Source organism: Neophocaena asiaeorientalis, unplaced genomic scaffold (genome assembly GCF_003031525.2).
Source record: "Neophocaena asiaeorientalis asiaeorientalis breed wild unplaced genomic scaffold, Neophocaena_asiaeorientalis_V1.1 scaffold137, whole genome shotgun sequence".
Lineage (NCBI taxonomy): Eukaryota > Metazoa > Chordata > Mammalia > Artiodactyla > Phocoenidae > Neophocaena > Neophocaena asiaeorientalis.
This window is the reverse complement of record NW_020171804.1, coordinates 785,833-809,638: the sequence shown is the minus strand read 5'-3', so window position 1 is coordinate 809,638 and position 23,806 is coordinate 785,833. Positions and strand designations below refer to the sequence as shown.

Genomic DNA, 23,806 nt, shown 5'->3' with positions numbered 1-23,806 from the left:
GCTCAGGTAGCGGGAGATGCGCTGGAGTCAGCATGCGTTCACGTTCAGATCACAGATTTCTGGTCCTCGGCCGAAGCTGCCTCACGAAGCAGAAGTGCCAGGGGTTTCAGATTCTGTCCCTACACTGTGCCCCTACCCGCACCTCTGGGCACCTGGAGGGGACCAGCAGGCTCAGGGGACCAGCAGATCTCTGGGCAGGAAGGGGGCGGGGCCTCTGAAGGACACAGGGACTGCCCTGCCAGGTTCTCTCCACGTCCACTCATAGCCATGGCCCACCTCTTGTCCCCAGCAAGACCATGCTGAAGCCAACAGCCCACATCCAAAAGCCTCGGCCCCAGAACTGGAACATGGACAAGGCCCAGCGAGAGGTCTGCGGACAGAGTGCCCCCACCAGCTGCTCCCAGGTCCCCAGGACCAGGCGGGGGTCTTGGCAAGCCCTAGGCGACCTTGAAATGCTGGAAGGATAGTCTCCCCTCCATCCTCAAAGCGCAGGGTGCCAGTGGGAAGCACAAAACCTCTTCAAGCTGGATGGGTAGATCCCTCCTGCCTGCCCACATTCCCCTGGTATGAAGCTCTCTTTGCCACTCTGAGCTCTGACATTCTGGAGCCTCAGGCACTCCCCATCTGTAAAATGGGCATGGGGGACTTGCCAGTTCTAAGAGGCCAGGTGGGGTCTCTGTGAATTCCCTGAAATAAAACTGGAAACCCCAGAAGTAGCATGACTCTTTACTCAGAGAAAGCACAGACATGGCAGACAGAGCTCAGCCAGAACGAGAGTGCAGGGGACCCCACCCCGAGACCGTGCTCACAGCGGGGGGCCGTTAGGAAGGAGGCCCACCCAGTTCCAGCCCCTGGTGGTGGCCCCAGAAAGCAGGTCTCAGGCTGTGCTGTGGCTCCTCGGAACCCCCAACCCAACCCTCAGTCTTCCAGATCTCTAGGTGGGCTCCCTACCAAGAGGACTCAAAGCCTGCGAAGCGAGGACCTACAAAATCCCCCTCCCAATCTCTCTTCCCCCAACCCCCAGCGAGGTGGGAATAGGCACACCTTTCCAGGGCGGTGCCGGGGTGGAGCCAGGGCTGGGGGTGGAGTCAGAGTGGGAGGTGGGGCCAGGACTGGGGGTGGGGTCAGAGTGGGAGGTGGGGCCAGGACTGGGGGTGGAGTCAGAGTGGGAGGTGGGGCCAGGACCGGGGGTGGGGTCAGGACTGGGCGTGGGGCCAGGGCTGGAGGTGGGGTCAGGGCCAGAGGTGGAGTCAGAGCCAAGGGGTGGAGTCAGGGCTGGGCTGGGGCCTGGGGTAGAGTCAGTTGGGAGGCGGGGTCTGGCCGGGGCTGTAGATGGGGCACCACGGGACTCAGTGCTAGGAACCCCGAGGTCCCAGCCCAGCCTGGGTCAGCGCGGCGAAGCAGCGGTGACTTGTGCCCAGCACGCAGGCTCCAGCCGCGGCACGTTTTCTTTCACCAGCCCAAAGGCCGCCCAGGCAGGGTGGGGGGCAGCCGAAGAGTGTCCACCGGCTCTCCACTTTCTTCCGCTTCTTCAGGCGGGGCCCCTCGGACTCACCGGGCCCTCACACCACCTGGTCGGTGCGTTTGCTGCGCCACACCACCACGCCGGTCATGGCGATGGTCAGCAGGATGGGCACTGCGATGAGCGGGATGAGAATTTCGTCTGGGGGGTCCTGCCAGTGTTGCCTGTCCACGGAGCAGTTCTGGAAGAACCGCCTGTGGACCCCAGCGATGAAGCTCTCCGCCAGGGGGTTGGGCCAGTAGCAGCCCACCACGTTGGTCTCCACCTCGGTGCAGTTGGTGAAGCTCTCGTAGTACCTGGGAAGGCAGAGGGCTTGACCGCCTGGCTCCTCTGCCCCTCCTCACTCTGGCCCTGACCGCCGGGAAAGTGGGGGGCAGTCCTGTCTGGCTGCCTGCTCTCATCATGGCCCCAGGCCACAGGGGAAGGCCTCTTGCTATGAGCCCTACTGGGCCTGCTGGGCCAGCAGGGTCCATCTCCCTGGGGTCCTTGCCCAGAGGTTCTCTGGCATGGCGACCCCATGCCCTGCTTCCCACCTCTAGGCCTCAGCCCCGCTTTCATCTGCCCCTGAGCCCCCTCCCCAAAGTGCACAGCCATGTTCTACTCCCCTTCGCAGGCTGCCGCGTCACAAACTCGATTCCCCTCGTGCCCACCCCAGCAGACAATGACCTCTGCACAGAGCCTGGTGTCATCGAGCCCAACTCCTGGCCCTCCCATCTTAAAACAGAGGCAGCAGAGCCCAGCATGGAAACTCTGAGGCCATGAGCTCCCCAAAATACACCTCCTGCCCCGTCCTGCATCTCCTACGTCATCCCTGCCTCATCTTGGTCATCCACATCCGTCATCTGCTTCCTATGAGGATGTGAAGTCCCAACGCCCAAGGTCTGGGCCAGCACTTCTCAGGTCTTCCCAGGGGGTACTCTGGGCCTGGTTTCTTTTTCCAAGACCAAGGGATGTGTGGAGTCACAGCCACTTGGACCTGCAAGGCCCTTGTCACCTAAGGCCACTCTATGGGCCCCCCGGGGAGGAGGTCTCTCTGAGGCAGGCCGAGGGCCAGCAGCCTCCCAGTCAAGTCAACCTGCTGGGGGGGGGTGGGGGGCGTGTCCCACCTGTGAGCCCAGCCCCGGCCTGTCTTCCTCTCAGAAGTCACCTCCCGCAGCCCCCATCTGACAGGACGCGTGGGATTCCCCCCGCCCCAGGGTCTTCCTGTCTGTGTCAATCAACCGGAAAAGGCACTCAGCAAACCACCCATGAGGAGCCACGTCCATCCAGCGGGCTGGCTCTGGACGGTCCTTGAAGCCAACCAAGGGCTACAGCTACCAGGACCCAGAGTTCAGCCCCAGGCCAGCTGGCCTGGGATTAGCGGCCCCTGGGGGTGGTGGCCTAGGCTGGCAGCCATTATCCAAGGTGCTCTGGTGAGAGGGCTGGTCAGACACGTGCCAAGGTGCACCAGCTCCACCACTGCCCACACTCTCTTGCAGCTGGCAGAGTGCTGCATGCAGGACAGGTATGGGAGCGGGAGAGGCTCCTGCCCCAGATCCCCACAGGCACCAGGCCCTGTGGTCCCCCTCCTCCCTCCGGTGCGGACCCAGGGCGAGTGGCCTGGCCTGAGCAACAGGAAGGAACTGCTTCCTGCAAGGAGCTTCCTGTACAGAACCTCGTCTCTGCCTGGAAAGGCGGTGGGAAACGGGGCGGCTAATCACTCAACCAGGCCTTCGTAGTGCCCACTCCTCCTGGCAGCCCCGGGCAGTTTCCCAGTCCAGACGCTTGGGTTGCTGGTCAGGCGCACGTCTGCCCTGCACCCCTCAGCTAACGCAGACAAGGGAGAGCCCCACGAGGCAAAAGAGAGCGGGAAGCAAAGGGTACGGCCTGGAATCTGTGTGCAGAGCCGTGATGTGGCCCCTGGGACATGCTCAGGCTCTGGGACACCTCACCAGGCAGGTCCTCAGGCAAAACCATCACTGCCCAAGACGCACCGGAGGGGGTCTGCCACCCCAGACAGAGCCTCTAACCGGACACCCTGCCAAACCCCGACCCACCCCAGGGCTCAGTAGGGCTGAAACGAAGCAGATGGAACTTGGGGAAGCCCCACGGTGGACAGCAAGCCTGCAGGGGCTGGGGAGTGGTGTGTGGCCCAAGTGACCCCCATGCACAGAAAACAGCACAGGACAGCAGCTTAGGGGTCAGGATGAAGAATCAATGTCCTTCAATCCCAGCTAGGCCACTGACCATCTTCCTGACTTTGCCCACATTACTTAGCCTCCGTAAGCCTCAGTTTCCCCGCCTGTAAATGGGGTTCATAATTCTTATCCGATAAGGTGACTGAAAGGACCAAATGAGGTGAAGTGAATACACTCCTGGCAAGTGCCTGGCACATAGTAGGTGCTCGGTGAGGTCTCGGGGTGAGCCCCAAAGGCCAGGAATGGGGCAGAGCTGAGCACAACACCTATCTCCGTGGATTGACCTACGAGGCCAGGCACAGAATGCCCACACCTGGTGCTTCCCAAGAACGCTGGGAAGTGGCTCCGAATTTTAATAGCAAACGCTTTCAGGATAAAAGACACAGAAAGGTCGGGCACTCAGGCACATGGCAAGAGTTGTAGAGGCCAACTCCCACATCCCAGCATCCCGCCCTTCCCTGGGCTGGGGAGGCAGAAGGCAGGGACGCACACATTTGCACACACTGCTCTCAAGCCCTGTTAACTCGCCAGCCCAAGTTCAGGCTGGAGGTGAAATCAGGGTGTCCTTCACAAGGAAGCTGCTGTTTGTGTGACATCACAGGACCAGGGTCACGACAGGGTCTCTGCTTCCCAAGCGTCCCCTGGTCACCCAGGGCCTCCCCATGTCCTCCCTTCAGTCTGGCTTCCAGAGCAAGAGAAGACGCAGCCATAGGCCAGATGGGAAAGGGGGATGCAGAGGCCGGGAGCGAGGCAAACCGCCCCCATCAGACTCCCTCTCCCGCCAGGCAAATTTCCCTACTCAGGTGGAAGTCGGCCCCTCTCTCTCCAACTCCCAGACCCCCCTCCTGGCTGCCCCCTCTGCTGTCCTCAGGCCCCAGGGCTGGATGTCTGATCTCCTCGCTGAGGCTTTAGCAGGTGACAAAGGCACAGGATGGGAAGCGCCCACCTCATCCTCCCTTACCCCTGACCCCTGTGTGTCCACTCCAGGCTTGGCGTCCAGGCCAGGCTCAGAGGACAAGAAGAAGCCTGGCCAAGCCCCTAGCCCCCTTTCCCAGCAGACACAGAAATTTCATACCACTTGGTTCAGCGAACAACTATGTCTGCGAGGGGCCTGCCACTGTCCCCTGGGGAGTTGGGCATGGAAGCCCCTAGAACAGCCACTGGGGGCAGAGAGCACAGGGGCAGGGGTGTTGGAGGGGAAAGGGCTGATGCAACTGAGCAAATCCGGGGCTCCCAGGGAGGATGGGGCCTCCAGGCAAGCACGGCTCACAGGACAGTGTGGGTCTGCAGCGGCCGCCAGCAGCGCACCAGGTTGAGATGGTGAAGTGGGAAGTGGAGGAGGGCGGGCACAGCCCGTAGCTGATTTCTGAGGAGGTGAAAGGGCCACCTTGACGCTTGATGCTAGGTGTGACCAGAGGAGATCAAAAACCTCGGGAGCTTCTAGAACGTGGGGCTCTCTGTGGTGAGGCACTGCTCCCGCCGCACCAGGTAGAAACCAGCGGGGTTCAGTTTCTCTGGGGTCCACTGGTCCTGACTACAAACCCAGCCCTGGCCGGTGCTGTGAAGAAAACCCAAAATGACAATTTCCACCCAGCATGGACCGTGAAGAGAGGCAGGCACGCCAGGGCAGGGCACTAACCCAATTCAGGAAGGACAGTGGGTGTCAGGGTTTCCCAGAGACATGACCTCGCTCAGAGGAATGGGCGACACACAGCCTGGAGTGTCCAGTTTGGAACTGCCAGGGTGGTCCGTGCGGGGAGCGGAGGGCTGTGAGGCTTGGAGTGGACCTCGGAGCATGCGGGGCACAGACGCCGAGGGCAGGATGTGGGCAGGGCAAGGGCGGGCCACGGGTACACGGTCAGCAGGGTACAGACGGGCTGTGGGCAGAGGGCAGTCCAGCCACGGGCAGGGCATGGGCAGGGCGAGGGCAGGGCGAGGGCAGGGCGAGGGCAGGCCCAGCGCCTGAGCAGGGACACTCACACGATGAACTCCGACAAGTTGCACCACTTCCAGACCTCCACCTTCTTCATCCTTTCAGCAAAGGTCTGGCCGCAGTGGGGCAGCATGGCCAGCATGCGCTTCTCATTGCAGCCGCCCACTGGGGGACACTCCCCTAGAGAGGAGACAGCCATGAGCACTGCTGGAACTGCTGGCATGAGCCTTGAAGGGCTCCTGCTGATGACCCTCAAGGCCAGCTGGGGTCTTCCTCCTTCACCTTGACCTCCATGTGACCTGGGGAGGTTGAAGCCAGTGCAGAAAGAGTGACTCACTTGGAGGCATCCAGGAGACAGGACCCAGAGGGCCCGTGGCCTCCCAGGGCGGCATGGGAAGAAGCAGGTAAGAGGACAGCATGCAGAGGGACAGGGGTCCCGGGAGTGGAGAGGCTGAGGGCTGACGGAGTCCGGGCCGGGTGGGGGCAGGGAGCAGGGGCGACCACTGCACCTCGAGGGTGAGGGCACCCGCAGCATGTCCCAGGAAGGGTTCTGCGAGTCTGATGACAGTCCCAGGCCTCTGGGCAGCGACAGAGGCCCCTTGACAGTAAGGACTGCCCACCCTGTCAAAGCCACCCCCTTGAACTCCAGGAGGCCAGGGGCTGAGGGCTGCAGGGTCCAGCAACAGCGGCCAGGCCTTTGAACACTCTTGGGGTCTGGCAGGACCCCTGCCCCAGGATTTCTCATCACTCTTCCTGAACTCTGCCCCCAACACTTCCTGTGCCCTCCACCCCCAGAGAACACCCTCCTCCCACGGGGAACACCCGCCTGTCTGACCCTCAGGACCCATCCCCCCACCCTCTCCAGGCATCCGATTTCCAGGGGTCAGTTCCCCCCCTCGTAATCTTCCTTCTCGTGACCCCCAGCTTTGGCTCCCATCATATAATCAAGAGAAAGCCCTGCTGTGCATGTCCTGGAGTACATATGTTGTATTGATATATGTATGTGTGTGCATCTATGTGTGTGTGTGTGTCTTTGTGTATGCTGCCCTGCCATGTGTGTCTTAGTGTGTGTGTGTTGTGTTCACATCTGTGTGTGGTGTGTGTGTGGGTATATCTGCCCTGCCATGTGTATCCTGACGTATGTATGTGTGTATGTATATATGTGTACTGCCCTGCCGTGTGTGTCCTGATGTGTGTGTGTGTGTTGTGTGTATACGTATGTCTGTCTGGTATGTGTGTGTCTATGTGCACGCTGCCCTACTGTGTGTATCTGGTGTATGTGTGCCTATGTGGGACTCACAACTTGACAACTTACAATAACCTTACAATAATGTAGACAGTGTGGTACTGGCATGAGGGTAGACATATAGATCCATGGAATAAAACTGAGAGTGCAAGAATCAACCTTCATTTTAGAATAAAATTATTTTCTATAAATGTACCAAGACAATTCACCAGGGAAAGAATAGTCTTTTCAACAAATGGTGCTGGAACTACTGGATATACACACGCAAGAGAATAAAATTAGACCCTTTCCTCACAATTTACACAAAAATTAACTCAAAACATGTAAGAGAGCTAAATGTAAGAGCTAAACTATAAAAATTCTTAGGCTAAAAGGAGAAAGTCTTTGTGTCCTTGTATAAGACAAAGTCTTCTTAAATATGACACCAAAAGCACAAACAACAAAAGAAAAAGACAGAAAATGAACTGTATCAAATCTTTTAACTTTTGTGCTTCAAAAGACACCATCAAGAGAGCAAAAGACAACCCACCGAATGAAAGCAAATGCATGAAAATCAAGGGGCTTGTATCTAGAAGAGATAAAGAACCCTTATGACTCTATAAAAAGAGAGCAATGACCCATTTAAAAATAGGCAAAGGATCTGAATAAACATTTCTCCAAAAATATACACAAATGACCAATAAGCACATGAGAAGATAATGAACATCATTAGCCATCTGGGAAATGCAAGTCAAAACCGTAATCGGATATCACTTCACACCCCCCAAGATAGCTATTATCAAAAAGATCTAACAGAGGTGGGGGGAGCGGAGGGGAGAAAAAAAAAGATCTAACAAATGTTGGTGAAGATGTGGAGAAATCTGAACCCTCATATGCTGCTGGTAGAAACGTAAAATGATGCAGCCACATTGAAAACTAGTTTCCTGGAAGTTTCTCAAAATGTTAAAAATACAATGACTATATGACCCCACAATCACACTGCTAGAGGTAGTAGTGTAATTTCTTTCCATAAAAGAATGAAGTACTGACACGTGCTACAACCTGGATAAACCTTGAAAACATTATGTTAAGTGAAAGATGCCGATCACAAAATACCACATATTGTATGATTCCATTTTAATGAAGTCTGCAGAATAGCCAAATCTATAGAGGCAGAGTGCAGATTAGATCACTTAAGGCCGAAGGGGTTGGTGGAATGGGTCATCACTGCTAGTGGGCATGGAATTTATTTAGGAGTGATGAAATGTTCTCAACTGGATGGTGGTGATAGTTGCAAAACTCTGTAAATATACTAAAAAACATTGAACTATACACTTTAAATGGGTGAATGTGCGGTATGTGAGTTATATCTCAAAAAAGCTTTTTTAAAAAATAAAAGTTTTTTCAAACATTCAAAAGTTGAAAGAAGGTATTACAAGCACACTCAAACTTCAATTAATATTTAAGAATTTCCTTTAGGGAGAAGGAAAATAATATCAGAAGTAAATATTGATCTTCACAAAGGAATGAAGAGCACCAGAAATTGTAACTCTAGGAGTAATATATAAAGTTTGTTTCTCAATATTTAAATCTTTTAAAAGATAACTGACTGTGAAAACAAAAACAATAACGTACTGTGGGGACTTCCCTGGTGGCGCAGTGGTTGAGAATCCACCTGCCAGTGCGGGGGACACGGGTTCAATCCCTGGTCCGGGAAGATCCCACATACCGCGGAGCAACTAAGCCCGTGAACCACAACTGCTGAAGCCCACGCACCTAGAGCCCGTGCTCCACAACAAGAGAAGCCACCGCAATGAGAAGCCCGCGCACCGCAATGAAGAGCAGCCTCCGCTTGCTGCAACTAGAGAAAGGCCACACGCAGCAACGAAGACCCAAAGCAGCAAAAAATAAATAAATAAATTTATTTTATAAATAAATAAATAAATAATGTATTGTGGATTTACAACTTAAGTTTAAATAAAATGTATGACAGTGATAATATAAAGGGCAAAAATGGAAGGTTCTTGTGCTATACGTGAATCGATATAATATCATTTAAGAGACTGAGTCTCTCAGGGTGACCACGTGAGGTGTCTGACTTGGCCACACACCAGACTCACCCAGGCCACAGCCCAGGGCCTGAGACACGGACCAAGAATCGGTGTTTGTTAAACTGCCCCTACGCCCACATGATTCCAGTGTGCTGTCAGAGCTGACAAGTGGGAAGAGCAATGCTTGCTCACAGTTACGTGCACACAGGCACGTGGAGATCTTGTGCAATGAAGATTCTAACCCCGCAGGCCTGGGGCACCAAGATGCTAATCTCTGACAAGCTCCAGGTGGGTGATGCGAGACCCAGGCCCACACTCTGCAGAGTGAGAGACAGAAAATGGGAGCGCTGAAACCAAGAGTCAGAGGGGAGTCAGACAGCCCCGTGGCTCTGCTCCCCAGCCCAGACACACTCACTCTCCTCTCTGAGGCTCGGTTTCCCTATCTGGAAATGGAGCCGTGACACCTGCCGTGACACCTCCTTGCCCAGCTTCCCTCCACTTCAGTACTGACCAATGTCCACTGAGTGCCCTGTCCTAAGTGTGGTCCAGCTCGCCGAGCCCTGCAACAGCCCGACAAGACAGTGCCACTGTGACCGGGGAAAGTCATCGACCTGCTAAGTAACACGGTAGGGAGCCAAACCCAGGTGCAGCCCTGGGTCCAGGGCCGTGCAGGCCCGCAGTTAGTGACTTTAGGGAACGCAGGCTCTCAGGCTGAGGTGGAGGCAGATGATGAGAAGGCAGCCTATGCTCCTTTCTCCCACTGGCTGCCCTGTTCCAAAGGCATCTTTTCCCCGCAGCTCACTGACAGGCTCCCCACCACAGGCTCTGAAAGTCCACCTGATGTTCTCTACATCCAGCCCTTGTACCCATTCCTGGGCCTGGTCTTGTCATCCCCTGACAGTATCCTCTCAGTATCCTTCATGGCTGTTCTGGGCTCCACCTTCCTCCCACATGGGCACGGGCCCGGCAAGTCTCACACCGTTCGCCCCTGCTGGCTGCTGCCACTCCTCCCAGCCATGGCCCAACTGGACCTGGCCCGTCTAGACCACCTGGACCACCATCTAGACCCAGCTGAACCTGGATCCATGGACCTGGACGACCTGGACTTTAATCCTCTGGACCTGGACCCCCTGGACCCCTTGGGCCTTGAATACCTGGACCCTGGACCTCCTAGATGCCACCTGGACCTTGAATACCTGGACCCCCTGGACCTCTTGGACCCCTTGCACCTGGACCCCTGGACCTGGAACACCTAGACATCCTCAGCCTGACCCAACGGCCACCTGTCGGATCACTGAGACCCAGCCCAGGGCTTTCTCCTCCTCCCCTCCCACTTCTCCCCACCACTGGAGCCCCTTCCTCCTCTTCCTTCCTGCTTCCTCATGGACAGAATCTCCATGAACCCAGAATCTCCACATACCCAGCACCACAGGGGCCTGGCCAGGGCAGGTTGAGAATGTGTCATCACGGACCACGTGGCACCCTGAGGCAGGTTTCCTGGGATAACTTCTCCCACCCATGGGGGCAGGCGGGGGATGCTGTGAGGATGCACAGGGCAGGCCCCATGGGACACCTGTCTGATCAACCACAGGTGCCCTCCGTGAGGGGGTGGGGAGACTGCTAATTACGGCACCATTTCTTTTTTTTTTTTTTTTTAATTTTATTTTTGCTGTGTTGGGTCTTCGTTTCTGTGCGAGGGCTTTCCCTAGTTGTGGCAAGCGGGGGCCACTCCTCATCGCGGTGCGCGGGCCTCTCACTATCGTGGCCTCTCTTGTTGCGGAGCACACGCTCCAGACGCGCAGGCTCAGTAGTTGTGGCTCATGGGCCTAGTTGCTCCGTGGCGTGTGGGATGCTCCCAGACCAGGGCTCGAACCCGTGTCTGCTGCATTAGCAGGCAGATTCTCAACCACTGTGCCACCAGGGAAGCCCATGGCACCATTTCTGATGCACAGGCTTCAGGGGCTCCCAGCCAAACCCAACAACCTGCCCTGTGTTATAACAGTGAGGTAAACATGCAGATTCCTGACAACACCAAGAAAGCGTGTTGCTGCCACCCACTCAAGCTACCAGCTGCATTAGTAAAGGTCTCGGGAATTAAGTTGAAATAGAAAACCGTTTCAGTTGGTTCCATCAGGGAAACAAAGAAAATGCACTGTGTTCCTTTTGTCTAGGGGACTTCCAGACTCTGGGAGATGATAAACAGCCAAACAGATGCATTTCCAAGAGAAAGGCCTTTTATGGCCAGTCACTTGGAAATGAAATACAGGAGCTCTCGTTCTCCTCTTGTGCAAATCAGCATCAAGCAGACTCGGCAGGCTCTGCAGTGATGGGCCATGGTCACTAGGGCTGTGGGAGGGTGTGGTTTCTGAAAGGTTCTGCCCCAGTCCCTGCAGTCTAAGGAGTTCCCTCCTCACCCTGGACCTCAGTTTCTGTACCTATACGATGAATAGGGACGTCAGAGGACCTTCAAACACCTTTTGGCTAACCACCTCCTTGCAATCACTGCGTTACTGGGGTACTTGATATCCCGCCACTGCCTCTGGGCTCGCTTGAGTCCACAGAATCCAATGTGACAGGAGGTGGCTCAACAGCAGGACAACATTACTCCCACCAGTGACAAAAACAGTGACAGTGACATGTTCATACACATACACACTGGCATGGGCACTCTGTCTGGGGGTGCTGTGAGCCGCTGGTAGCCACAGCTGCTAGCAAACTCAAGTGCCCACAGAATGTGTGCCAGGCGCTGATGGGAGCTTCCCATACACACAACCCTTTCATTCCACACTCTTGGTCCCCGTACATCGTTATGGGGACTGAACTCATTGAATCCAAATGGCAATCACAACAGCCCTTTATAGGTTGCTATTCCTGCATCCACACTAGAGTGGGGGAAACTGAAGCTAAGGGCCAGTAAGTAAGTGTCTCATAATCTTGGGGTTAAGCTGCTGCAAATGTAGGCCCCCAGAATTCACACCCAGACCCAAGGGGCTGGTCAAGGGCTAGGCATGAAACCGAGCACTAGGCCTTGGGTTAATTAGTAGAACTTCAACCAAAAGTGAAAAAGGATGGGGGGAGAGGCTTTTTAAACTCAAGTAAGTAAATTTAACTTAGTCCAACTATTATTTTTGGTTTTACACTGGCCAGGTGAATTGCCATGACACACAATGTCCTGATTCCATATCTTTCCATTTGTGTGTTGTTTGTTGTTAAAAAGAGGGAACCTCATTTGGGTAAGTCGAGGGAATTGTTGGACTTCACCCTTCTGTTCTTGTGCTACAAGAGTTGAATTTTGTTCTTTGTGTGTATCTTTGCAGTTGTCTTGGGCATAAATGTGACTTCTATGGGAAACAAAATCTGTTTTCTGAATGCAACACCTCAGGGTGCATCCTGCAGAAGTGGACCACTTCCAGTTGCAAAGCAATGAAATGTAAACAGATGATTATCCTTTGTAATACAACCTGGCCATGATACTCCCTAGATTCAGGGGGAAAAATTTGCCCTTTAATGGGTCCCTAAACTACGCTACTATTATGCATTAGAGCTATTTCACAATAGAGAGGAAAAATGGGATAAGATTTATAAACTAATAAGTTTTGTATTGAAATAAATACCTGATTCATGAATAAGTTTTAAAATGAAGGTATGGGACTTCCCAGTGGTGCAGTGGTTAAGAATCTGCCTGCCAATTCAGGGGACACGGGTTCCATCCCTGGTCCAGGAAGATCCCAGATGCCACGGAGCAAATAAGCCTGTGTGCCACAACTACTGAGCCCACCTGCCACAACTACTGAAGCCCACACACCTAGAGCCCGTGCTCCACAACAAGAGAAGCCACCGCAATGAGAAGCCCACGCACCACAATGAAGAATAGCCCCCACTCGCCGCAACTAGGGAAGCCCGCACACAGCAACAAAGACCCAACGCAACCATAAATAAATAAATATATATATAATTTAATTTAATGAAGCTATGAGATCTCTGCCTATCTGGATATATGTATGTCTATGTATACATTATAATTATATGTCTTTATCTTTGGATAGTATTACCAAAACTAATTTGTAAATGAACGTTACTTAATTGGCTTAAAGAAAAGTAAGTGCTTACAAATCAAACATTTCTAAATACAACAAAAAACTAACCAAAATGAATTTCAGGTTCATGTGATCTGGGGAATATTCAGTATTAAATTAATATCCAGCATTAAAGTTAGTTTAAGTATAGTTAATACAGACATGTCTTTAGAGTCATCAACGTTAAGTATGATAATTTTTTTGTACCTAGGTTTACTGAAAGTCAGTAAATTCATATTATATCTACTGAAAAACTTGTCAACAAGAAAACTAATTTTGTATGATGATACTGTCATAAGTAAAAAAAAATAGAGATAAGTGGTATAGAAGCTTTTAGGTGAACTCTTTAGAAGTAATTATGTTTTAGTCTTTCCAGATTCTTAGTAACTTGAAACTTTCAAGCTTTTCTGAATTAAGTTAAATGATAAACATTTCTTGAAGGTCTAGGTCATTTTTAAGATAAAGTACTGGAACATTGATTGCTAGACAAGTCTATCTTCTTTCGTCTTACGAGAGAAAAAAAAAACTAAAGATGTTTGGGTTTATTAGACACACATCTTGAACCACTTTAAAGAGAGAAATTATGCTATAAAAATGTATTTTTTTAAAAAATATGTTTTTAGAGGTTAGAGAACATGTTTATAAGTTTGCCAATCAGAAAACGTTGGAAAAAAAAAAAAAAAATAAAAACTAAAGATGTTTGGGTTTATTAGACACACATCTTGAACCACTTTAAAGAGAGAAATTATGCTATAAAAATGTATTTTTTTTTAAATATGTTTTTAGAGGTTAGGGAACATGTTTATAAGTTTGCCAATCAGAAAACGTTGGTATAACAAAGAGTTCAGTTAGTTGGCTTTTGGGTTTTGCTGGCGATTAAGGTTTTTAAGGGTTAAAAATTCTAATAAATATGCGATTAAACTATTAAAAATAATAAGGAAATCATTTCAGAATGTGAAGAAAATATGTTGTCAGCAAGAGAAGGATGGAGATATTTTTGTTAAAGAAAAAGGGAAAATAATTTTGTCCTAGAGCTCATTGTTTCTAGATGGGAAAAAATAAGGGACAAACTTATATAGATACAGAAAGTTGTAGAAGGTTTATGGAAAAGGAACCTTAAGAAAAGAGTTTTGTGCATGGTCAGGATTGATTGAGATTAGATTGAATTTAAAAGCAAAGTAATACAGGACTAGAGTTTGTTTTTCTCTCTCTGTGAAGAGAACAAAGTTTTCCTGGAATATTGAGAGGCTTTGATAACAGACTGTAAGTTTCTTTCTCTAGCTAACTTTGAGTTTCCCAAAGGGCCCCTGAGCCATCTCAGAAAGACATATTAAACTAATTAAGATTATTTGGTCTATTAAACTACATGGAAAACATTATATGAAAAAATTTCTCTAATAAAGTTGTCACAGAGTATAACTACTCGTGACCTGTATCACTGCTTGCTTTAAGTCTACTGCTTGGAGCACGTGCAATGTTTGTGTGACAATTTGATATAATTGATAAGATGTATAACCTATAAAATGTTTCCCTGTCAACATACCTTTGTAGCTGTTTGTTATGTCTGATTAGTTTTCCCCCAACATGGATAACTAGGCAAACATATAAACAAAAAGTAGCAGTAGCACCAAGGGACATGATAGACCCAGGGCAGGCAGCAAACACAATCAAGGGACAGATACTTTGATCATCAGTGCTTTCTACTGAAAGATTTGCAATCAAAAGGGGGAAATGACAGAAGAAATTTTCACATATTGAGGTATAGGGAAGTCTTTCTGGTTTACATGATTTAACTCAAATTTTATGCTAATTTAAAACAGCCTTTTTGTGGTCTATTAAACATACATTGTATGTCTGCTTTAACCATTAAGGGAAAAAATACATTTGGAGAATAGTACAAACATGCATTTTGATTATTATCCTCATTGTAATATATCTACTAATTTTCAAATGTTTGTCTAGGTGCTGTGACAAAGCGATCAAAGAGGGAAGTAATGTTTTCATAATACAAAATATTGATGCTAAGCTTGGAAATAGGGACTATTTCCAACTCTGTGTCCAATTCCCCAAACTGAGGCAGGACTAGGCCTCATTTCACCAGGAAGTAACCAGAGTGATCATCACCCCATTCCCTCAAAGATTTGGGCAAAGTTAAAACAAAAACGGAACCAAAACCAAGTTCCTCTGCTAAGTTTATGATCCCAAAACTTTCTTCCCTTTCATATTCTGCACCTCTTCCTCCTCAGGATTGGAAAATATCAAAGAAAAGGGGGAACTGAAACCAAGCAGGACTCTGCAGGACCCTCTCAGGTACAGAAGCCCTTCTGGGTCCCCTGTTTCTTGTTTGTAGCAAAAAGCTTTAGTCTCCTAGGGGCCTCCCCTGAGTCACAAAAGCCTGGCTCAAGAATTAATGATTGAAAGGATGTAGACATGTAGTGACAAGTATAGCAGTTAGGCCTAGAGAATGGTAACAAGTTAAAGAGCAAATCAGCCATAGAGCAGTCACAGAATCTTTATTCCCTCCCTGAAGAAGACAGATAACAGTGTCTGATGCATACTCCTGCGTTGTTTTGTACATACTTGATAAAAACCGCCACCAGAGGGGAAAAGCTACCTGCGTGATGATCAGACTGTCGCCATGACACAAGCGGCTCCATCTGTTCTGCACGCAGTCTCCTGCACATCCTGGAAGCTTTCCTTTAAAAGCTCCTGCCCTCTGATTGGCAACGTGGAGCTGGTTTGGGGGATGCTAGTCTGCCATCTTCCCAGGTTCCTGGATTCCTGAATAAAGCATCTCTTTCCCCCCACCAACTCCTGTCTCTCGAACATTGACTTCTGAGCAGTGAGCAGCCCAAGCTGAGGTCAGTTTTGGCTCCGGGTGGGAACAGACACAGAGGCAGAGGCCCAGCTGAGTGGACTTCTGCTTGACCTCACTACCCCAGGGCCCTGCACAGCAACAACTGCTTCTGAATTAGGGTTTGTAATTTTCAAAGAAGCACCTTCCCTGATGGGCCCTTCAGAGCCCCTGATGGGCCCCTATGGTCAAGAGGAACCGGCCCCCCCTGTGGCCCTGCGCCCTGGGAAGCCAGGCCCCCCACGTGGCACAGCTCAGAGGCCGCGCAGGGACAGCAGGGTGTCAGGATCCAGAGCATAGATAGCCAGCAGCCCTGAAACCCTCCTTCAAGATGCAGCAGCCTCCAGGGCTGATATGGCCTCCATCCCACCTATGACAAAGCAGCACATGACCAAGAGCAGGTTTGCCTCTCCCTGCATCTCCCTGACGCAGTCAGGAGCCAGTTCCTGAGGCCCTCACTCTGACCAGACCAGCGCCGGGCTGTGTCTGCTGAGAGGCTGGCCTGGTCCCCACCCCTGGCTGGGGAGCCTGAGCCCAGGCTCCATGGGAGGGGGACACTGGGACCAACAAGACAAGACAAGGTGGCCTCTAGAACCGTGCCAACGTGAGCCCAAGATTATTAACACAGAAGATTTCTGCACAGGGTCTGCCTTTGGGCCTTCTCAACTCCATGCTACAGGTGGGTGAGGAGAACCTCAGCTTCCCTCATAGTGAAGCAAAAGATTCCTCTTCCATTACAAGGACCAAAATCTCCATCCAAGAGCTTTGTATTTGAAGGTTGCTGAAAAGCCACATCAGTGCACTCCTGATTTCTGGAAGCCACCAATCACCCTTTCCTTCAACACAAAACCTAGCTAACCCTAGGGCTCTAACCCCAGAATATGAAATGAAGTCACATTTTCTCCACCCTAGGCATCTCCAGTGGAAGGGTAACCTAGAGTTCAAGATGCCGATGGGCCTATGCAGCCTTTTCCAAATTTCACGTCATCAAAGCTGACAATGGGGCTTCCCTGGTGGCGCAGTGGTTGAGAGTCCGCCTGCCAATGCAGGGGACACGGGTTCGTGCCCCGGTCCGGGAAGATCCCACATGCCGCGGAGCGGCTGTGCCCGTGAGCCGTGGCCGCTGAGCCTGCGCGTCCGGAGCCTGTGCTCCGCAACGGGAGAGACCACAACAGTGAGAGGCCCACGTACCGCAAAAAAAAAAAAAAGCAGACAATGATATTTCAAATAAGCCCAATTTTGCATCTTACAGCAAGGGAGACTGAGACCAGTAAGAGCAAGGGAGCATCCCAAAGGACCCAGGGGACAGTGGCCCCCACGGACAGGGCCTGAGACCCTTGAACCCCAGGCCAGGGCTCCCTCCTCCCAGAGCTGGCCAGGCTCAGACCCTGCTCTGCAACTCCCAGTCTCAGCAAGTCTCTCCCACCGAAGCCCTCCCCAAACACGCATACCCTATTACTTGTTCTTGGATGATTTCTTTAGAACGATTTTTCAAAACAACCTTTTCATTCAATCCATTCCCAATCTGTGAGCAATGTGTTCTCCCAGGAGTTGTGTTTTCTTGCTGGAGAAGGGATCTGAGAGGGGAAGCCTCGGAAAGCCGCCCCCTGCCCCCTCCAGCCAGTCTCTCCAGACACACGCACACACACTCACACTGAAACATTGTCCTCGGAAGGACAGGCACAGCAGGGAAGATCTAGCACTCCCAGTTCTGGATTCCTCTCATCCACACCCCTGCGCCTGGTGTGAACGCAGGAGCCCCGGGACGAGGAGCGCACTATCTCACAGGAAGGAGGGAGACGGACATGCTCGCCGCCGCTGCTCGCTCGGGGTGTCGCGCTGGCATGGCGTCCCCAGCTCCAGGGCAGCGAGGCTGGGGACATCGCAGCTGGGAGGGGCAGGCCCAGGCCGAGTCTGCGGCTGGCGATGCAGAGCCCGCAGGAGACCCTGCACCTTCCTTCCTAGTCCGGTCCGTCGCCATCGGCTTGGAGAGAGCCTGGGGACCGCACCCGGTCACCCCTCGCCCCTCCGGAGCGGGGCGCGCCAGACTCGCCCAGGTCGGTGCAGGGGAGGAGGTGCAGCCAGGTGCGGTTGCAGGAAGGCAAAGGCCGCGCGGATCCCACAGCCCCAGGGGCGGTTGGGCCCCCGGTGCCGGACCGAGCGTCCCCTTACCGCAGAGCAGCAGCAGCAGCAGCAGTAGCGGGAAAAGGTGCGGGCGCCGCCGCGCTCTTGTCTCCATGACTGACCAGCTGTGGCGCGCGGTCCAGCTGTGTGGCGCACAATCCAGCTGCGGCGCGCGGTACAGCTGAGTCCCGGCTGGGGGCGCTAGGGGCGCCCGGGGGCGGAGCCCAGGCGGGGATGGGGCCGCAAAAAGCCCGCCCCCAGGAGGTGCCTTCCCCCAGGATGTGCTCTGCGCCCCTTAGGATGCGCCTCCCTCCCACCCAGGTGCCCTCCCTCAGGTCGTGCTCCCCCAGGACGTGCTCCCCCTCAGGACGCTTCCTCCCCCAGGACGCTCCCATCCCTAGGACGAGTACCCTAAGGACGCGCCCTATAGCCCAAAATATGTCTTCCCTCACTGGACGGTCCTTCCCCCAGGACGGATCCCCTCCCCAGCGCAAGCCCCCTTCCTGCAGCCCTGGGGGCGCGGCCCACCGCAAGTGAGAGCCTGGAAGGCTCCGCGCCCGGCTGGGCTGCGGGGCAAGATGAGGGGCAGGTGAGAGCAGCCTGCCAAGGAGCGGGCAGGATCCTGCGGATGCACCCACCCCCACCCCAGCCCGAAGAAGAGCTGGGCATGGTGTCCGGAGAAGGACTGCTCTGCGTCTCTGTGCCATGATAGACCGGGCAGGGCAGCGCCCCTGGGGAGAGAGCTGGCTGAGAGTGGGGATATCTCTGTGTGAGGGTGCGGAGAGGAGCCCTCAGGGTGGAGCGCAAATGATCCGCGAACGCTTACTGGCCTCAGCCCCCAGGATACTTTCCTGGGGCCTCGCCTGTGCCAGGAGCCTCTGCACCCCTCTGGACTAGAGCGGGTGGGGCCATACACGCGTGCACCCGGCTGCACTCCCGCACACACCCCACTGCCCACGGCTAGAACCGCGTCCTCAGGCCCTGGTCCTGCCCTGTGCCCTCTGGAGGCCTCAGGGGACAAGGCGAGGGCCAGGAGAGTGACTGGGTACCCCTAAGGACCTGACCTAGAGGAGTGTCATGGGCTCCGAGGGGAGGGAGGGAGGGACCCGGGATTCTCCAACCATGGATCACTTCACCTGGCTCGGTCACCTCTGTCATTCTCAGCCCCTGGCATAGACTCTGGCCCCATGGACAGCTGGTCACATTGTCACTGATGGGGACCCCTCTGCCCTACGGTGCCCCCAGTCCACACACCCCCCCCAGCACGTGCTGGTCTGAGGGCTCAAGAAGCCAGGTCAGGAAGATGGGGGTCCCCTCAGGGACTGGTTGCTCTCAGCCTGGGCCCTTCCCAAGTCAGAGGGATGGAGCAAGTGGGCTCCCCACCTGGACAAGGGCTCCGCCTCTCTGAGTGGTGGAAGATGGGTAATACCCCCACCCTGAAGTCCAGGTCCTGCGAGGGAGGGTTGGGTAGAGGGATTCTAGTACAGGCATCGCAAAACAACTACCTTGCAAGAGCTGAACTGACCTTTCTTGCATGAGGAAGTCCACTTAATAAGGGATTGAAGCTTTCTGTGCTTTTTCTGATTACAAACAGAATTATTTCAAGGGAGAATTCAAGCTAGTTAAAATTGACCAGCCGTCCTGCCTGCCTCTGCCCTAGGTGGTGGCAAGCACAGATGCAGGGGCGACTCAGCACCTGTGACCCAGGCCTTCCACGCGTTCAGCGGGGGCTGAAGTCTCAGCCAGTGTTTCCTGCCAGCTGCCCTATCTCAGATGCCCTGCACCAACGGAGACAAGTCAAGAGCACGGCCCAGGTGTCCACCAGTGTCCCAGGAGGCCACAGACTCACAGAGGCCTGCACCACTCCATGAGAGAGGCTAGGCCAGACCTCGCAGGCGATCATACACAGCTAGCAGGCTGGAATGGGGGAGATGGGCCAGATGCAGGGGGCAGATCAGACAGCACCCTGGAGCCTGCCCCAGCCTGGGGCTGTGGCTCCACACCGACCGGTACTAGGGAACGAGCACCCCGGGAGGCAGGGCGCTGGATGAAGCTGCTCCCCTGTCTGCGATGCCCTCCCCTCCCCCATCCCGTAGACTCGGGTTCCTGCACCCCACTTCCATGGAGCTCCTCCGTGCCCCAGGGCAAACTCCCAAGGCCTACAGGCTGCCCACGCATCCCCATTAGAGGGAGTGCCTGAGAGGCAGGGCCTTGGCTTCCGTTCCCCGTGCACAGTGCCGTGGCCCACACAGGGCACGTGGTCTGCTGGCGCAGGTGGTTTCAGGCAGGTAGTGAGAAGGGGGTTAGGAGAGTCCCAGAGGGGCCATCATGCTGGGACCCCACGCTGCTGCTCCCACATTCATCCTGTCCTGGCACCCGCTGGGCACACTGGACCCCCCTGTGCAGAGCTGTCTCCCCTGCTGAGAGCCGGCTGCTCCTCTTCTCTCCAGAGAGGTCATCAGAGACGCTTCAAAGGTCATCAGAGACTCTTGGCTGCCCCTCCCCCCACCAGATCCAGGCTGGCATTAGTGGTTGCTATGGTGTGTGGATCACAGAAGAAGGGACGTTCTGGGAACTCCAGGGCCAGAACTTAAGAGATGGGCAGCTCTGGCTTGTTGCTGTGCAGAGCTGCTTTTTCACGGACAAGGAGAAGCCACGTGGGTGGCCCTGGGGTTAGAGGTCACCTCGACATTCCTCCAGCTGCACTGAGGTCCTGGCTGAGTCGGGGCCAGCCTCCCCCAGGATGGTGAGGAAGGACACGTATTTGCTGTATACACCACTAGGTCTGGGTGCAGGGGTGTGAGGGTGTGATGTTCCCAGGAAGACAGGAGGGGCTCTCCCTGTGGAAGGATGAGCTTGAGAGGGGAAGGTGGGACGGTGGAGGCTGGGTAAGGGGACACCCTGGACAGGTGGGTTAGGGTCAGTGCTCATGACAGTGGGTGCTGCCCTAGGATGTTGCTGTTTGATCCACAAGCAATCTGCCCTTAAGAGGGGGACAGGCTGTAGTCTGGATCCCTCCAGGGATGGAAGCCCCTACTCACAAAACAGCCAGCTCCTCTGGGCCAAGCTGATGACGTTTGGGAGGCCAGCTGCAGCCTTCGGGCCTCAGGGCAGAGAGAACAGGCCAGGCCCAGGGGATTTCCTGAGCTCACAGGCTAGAACCATCTCCTCCCCACATGGATGGATCCAGAAACCCACCTGAGGGTCTCCCAGCCAGCCCTCCTCCTGTTCCCCTGAAGCCCCAGCTGCCCTCGGTTCAGCTCACACACCCTTGAGAACAGGTCCAATCAGCTTATATAGGAACCCGCCCCAAGCTCGAAAACCCTCAGGGAGCTTCGAGTTTTCCGTCTGAAGCTGAAGGGGATAACTGCCCTGCCTCATTCTCAGGTCAGAGGTGAGGATTGAGGTCAAAGAGGCTTCTCTGTGCTGAGATTCATAGGCACTGGGGGATGGAGGTGGAGATGGTGGAGGTGGAGGTGCTGGAGGTGAGGATGGTGGAGGTGGACATGGTGGAGATGGCGATGGACATGGTGGCGATGGAGATGGCAGAGCTGGAGATGGTGCAGACGGTGGTAGAGGTAGAGATGGAGATGGTGCGGGTGGAGACGGTACAGTGGAGATGGAGGTGGAGATGGGGAGGACCCAGATGGCCATGGCAGGCCCAGAGTAGCCATCATGCCTGTCGGCCTCGTCTGGCTCCCCCTTGCGGCACAGCCTCTCTGAGCAGGTGGCGTCTGCATTGGGAAGGCAAGGCCAGCAGACCCCACCTTCTCCAGCAGGCCTGCAGGCAGCTCCCCGAGGGTCCTCTCCTCACCCCTGCCTGGCCACGGGCCACCAGAAGGGAAAAGAGCAGTGTGTTGATTGAGGAGGGGCCCCTGCAGGGTCCAGGGACCCATGCCAGGTCCTCTGGGAAACACAGGCACTGGACGAGCACAAGGCCCTCCCCTGCGGCTCACGGTAGGCTCAGGCCCCGTGGAGTAGGCTGAGCCCTGAAGGGTGAGCGCAAGTGGTCTTATTCCCCTGCGAGCGGCCTGGCAGCCAGTGCCACCCAGAGACCAGCTCAGACGACGTCATGAGGTGGGGAGAACCCCTGCCCCTAGGGGAGAGGACAGGGCTCACTGCTGGATCCCACAGGGGCTGCTCCCCGTCTGTACTGCCGGGCCCCAGGGTCTGAGACCCCAGAGAGGAAGCAGCCGCTCCTGCACCTGCGTCTTCTCACGTGTGACACGGGGACGCTCGGTTCCCACGCCCACGTATGATGCGCCCAGGCAGCGCCTGGCCTCTGACTCACTCCTCCTGAGGGTGCGGCCCCCCCGCCGCCGGGGTCTGCTGACCAGGCATCCCTACAGCTGCGGTCCTGCGTTCCTTCGTAGGCCACCCAGTCTCCGTTCACAGTCCTCTATATCAAACTCTCCCATGCCAATTACTGTGTGGCTTCTCTATCCTGATCCAGCCCTGACTGACACAGTATTCTCATGATATTTATTCAATAATTTTTCTTGTAATGGCTTTAGGAGCAAATTCTCTCGACAGTAAAGGAGCTTCTTCTCTAAGTGGAGGGTTTGTGAGCAAATGGGATCAGAGAAACACGGGGCGTATCGGCTCCACGCATCTCGCCCAGGAGCCAGCATGAGAGGAGCCGAGGCTCCTTCTGGGAGACTCCCCTCAAAACCCAGACGGTGGGAGACTTGGCTGGACAGGCCGGCGGAGCGGGGCAGGTGCACGGGTACTTGGCGCCCCCTGCCGGTGAAACATTGTCTCTCCATCCTCAGCGAAGCGCCAGACGTGACCCCCGCAAGTGATGCGGCAGAGGGTCTGTATACAAAGTAGGGGCGGCAGGGAGATCCCCCTCGGCCGGCCGGGAGAGGGACCTGACCCTCAGCTGTTTCCCAGGGCCCAGAACTCAACTCTCTGTGTTGCTGTTGTTGTTTTTGTCGTTGTCGTTGTAAAACACACATAAAATAAAATAAAATAAAATTTACCATCCTAACCACTTTCAAGTGTACAGTTCAGGGGCATTAAGCGAACTCACATGTTGTGCTACCAACACCACCATCCATATACTGAACTTTTCATCTTCCCAAACTCTGCCCCCATTAAACAGTAATTCCCCTTGTCCTCTCCCGCAGCCCCTGGCAACCACCATTCTACTTTCTGCCTCTATGAATCTGCCTGCCAATGCAGGGGACGTGAGTTCGATCCCTGCTCCAGGAAGATCCCACATTCCGTGGAGCAACTAAGCCCATGCGCCACAACTACTGAAGCCTGCGCACCCTAGAACCCGCATGCCCCAACTACTGAGCCCGCGTGCTACAACTACTAAAGCCCGCGCACCTAGAGCCCGTGCTCCACAGCAATGAGAAGCCCGTGCACCACAACGAAGAGAAGCCCCCGCTCGCCTCAACTAGAGAAAGCCCTCACCCAGCAATGAAGACCCAACGCAGCCAAAAATAAATTTTTAAAAACAAGAAACGTGGGTGACCTCAGAAGCTGAGAGCCAGCGAGGAAGGGGGACCTCAGTCCTACAACCGCAAGGAAGTAAATTCTGCCAGTGACACAAACAAGCAAGGAAATGGATCCTCCCCTGGAGTCTCCAGGAAGAAGGGGGCCCTGAGACACCCTGATTGTAGCCCAAGGGACCCAAACTGGACTTCTGACCTACAGAACTATAAGAGGATAAGTGTGTGGATTTAAGTTGCTGCGTTTGTGGTCAGTGGCACGGCAGCTCCGGAAAGCTCATCCACCCTAAAACAAATACAGTAAGTCCCCTACGTATGAACGAGTTCCGTTCCGAGAGCGCATTCGTAAGTCCAATTTGTTCACAAGTCTAACAAAGTTAGCCTT

At 54.0% G+C, this 23,806-nt stretch overlaps 1 protein-coding gene across 1 annotated transcript; it reads right to left on the bottom strand.

Moving 5' to 3' along the window:
* Window positions 1-1,172: 1,172 nt before the first annotated feature.
* Window positions 1,173-18,102, bottom strand: RAMP3 (receptor activity modifying protein 3). Its single transcript, XM_024746751.1, has 3 exons — window positions 18,011-18,102; window positions 5,680-5,812; window positions 1,173-1,818 (listed from the first exon to the last, which is right to left on the bottom strand). Exons 1-3 carry the CDS (start codon window positions 18,075-18,077, stop codon window positions 1,563-1,565), a joined length of 456 nt encoding a protein of 151 aa, XP_024602519.1. The 5' UTR covers window positions 18,078-18,102; the 3' UTR covers window positions 1,173-1,562.
* Between the last annotated feature and the right edge of the window lie 5,704 nt (window positions 18,103-23,806).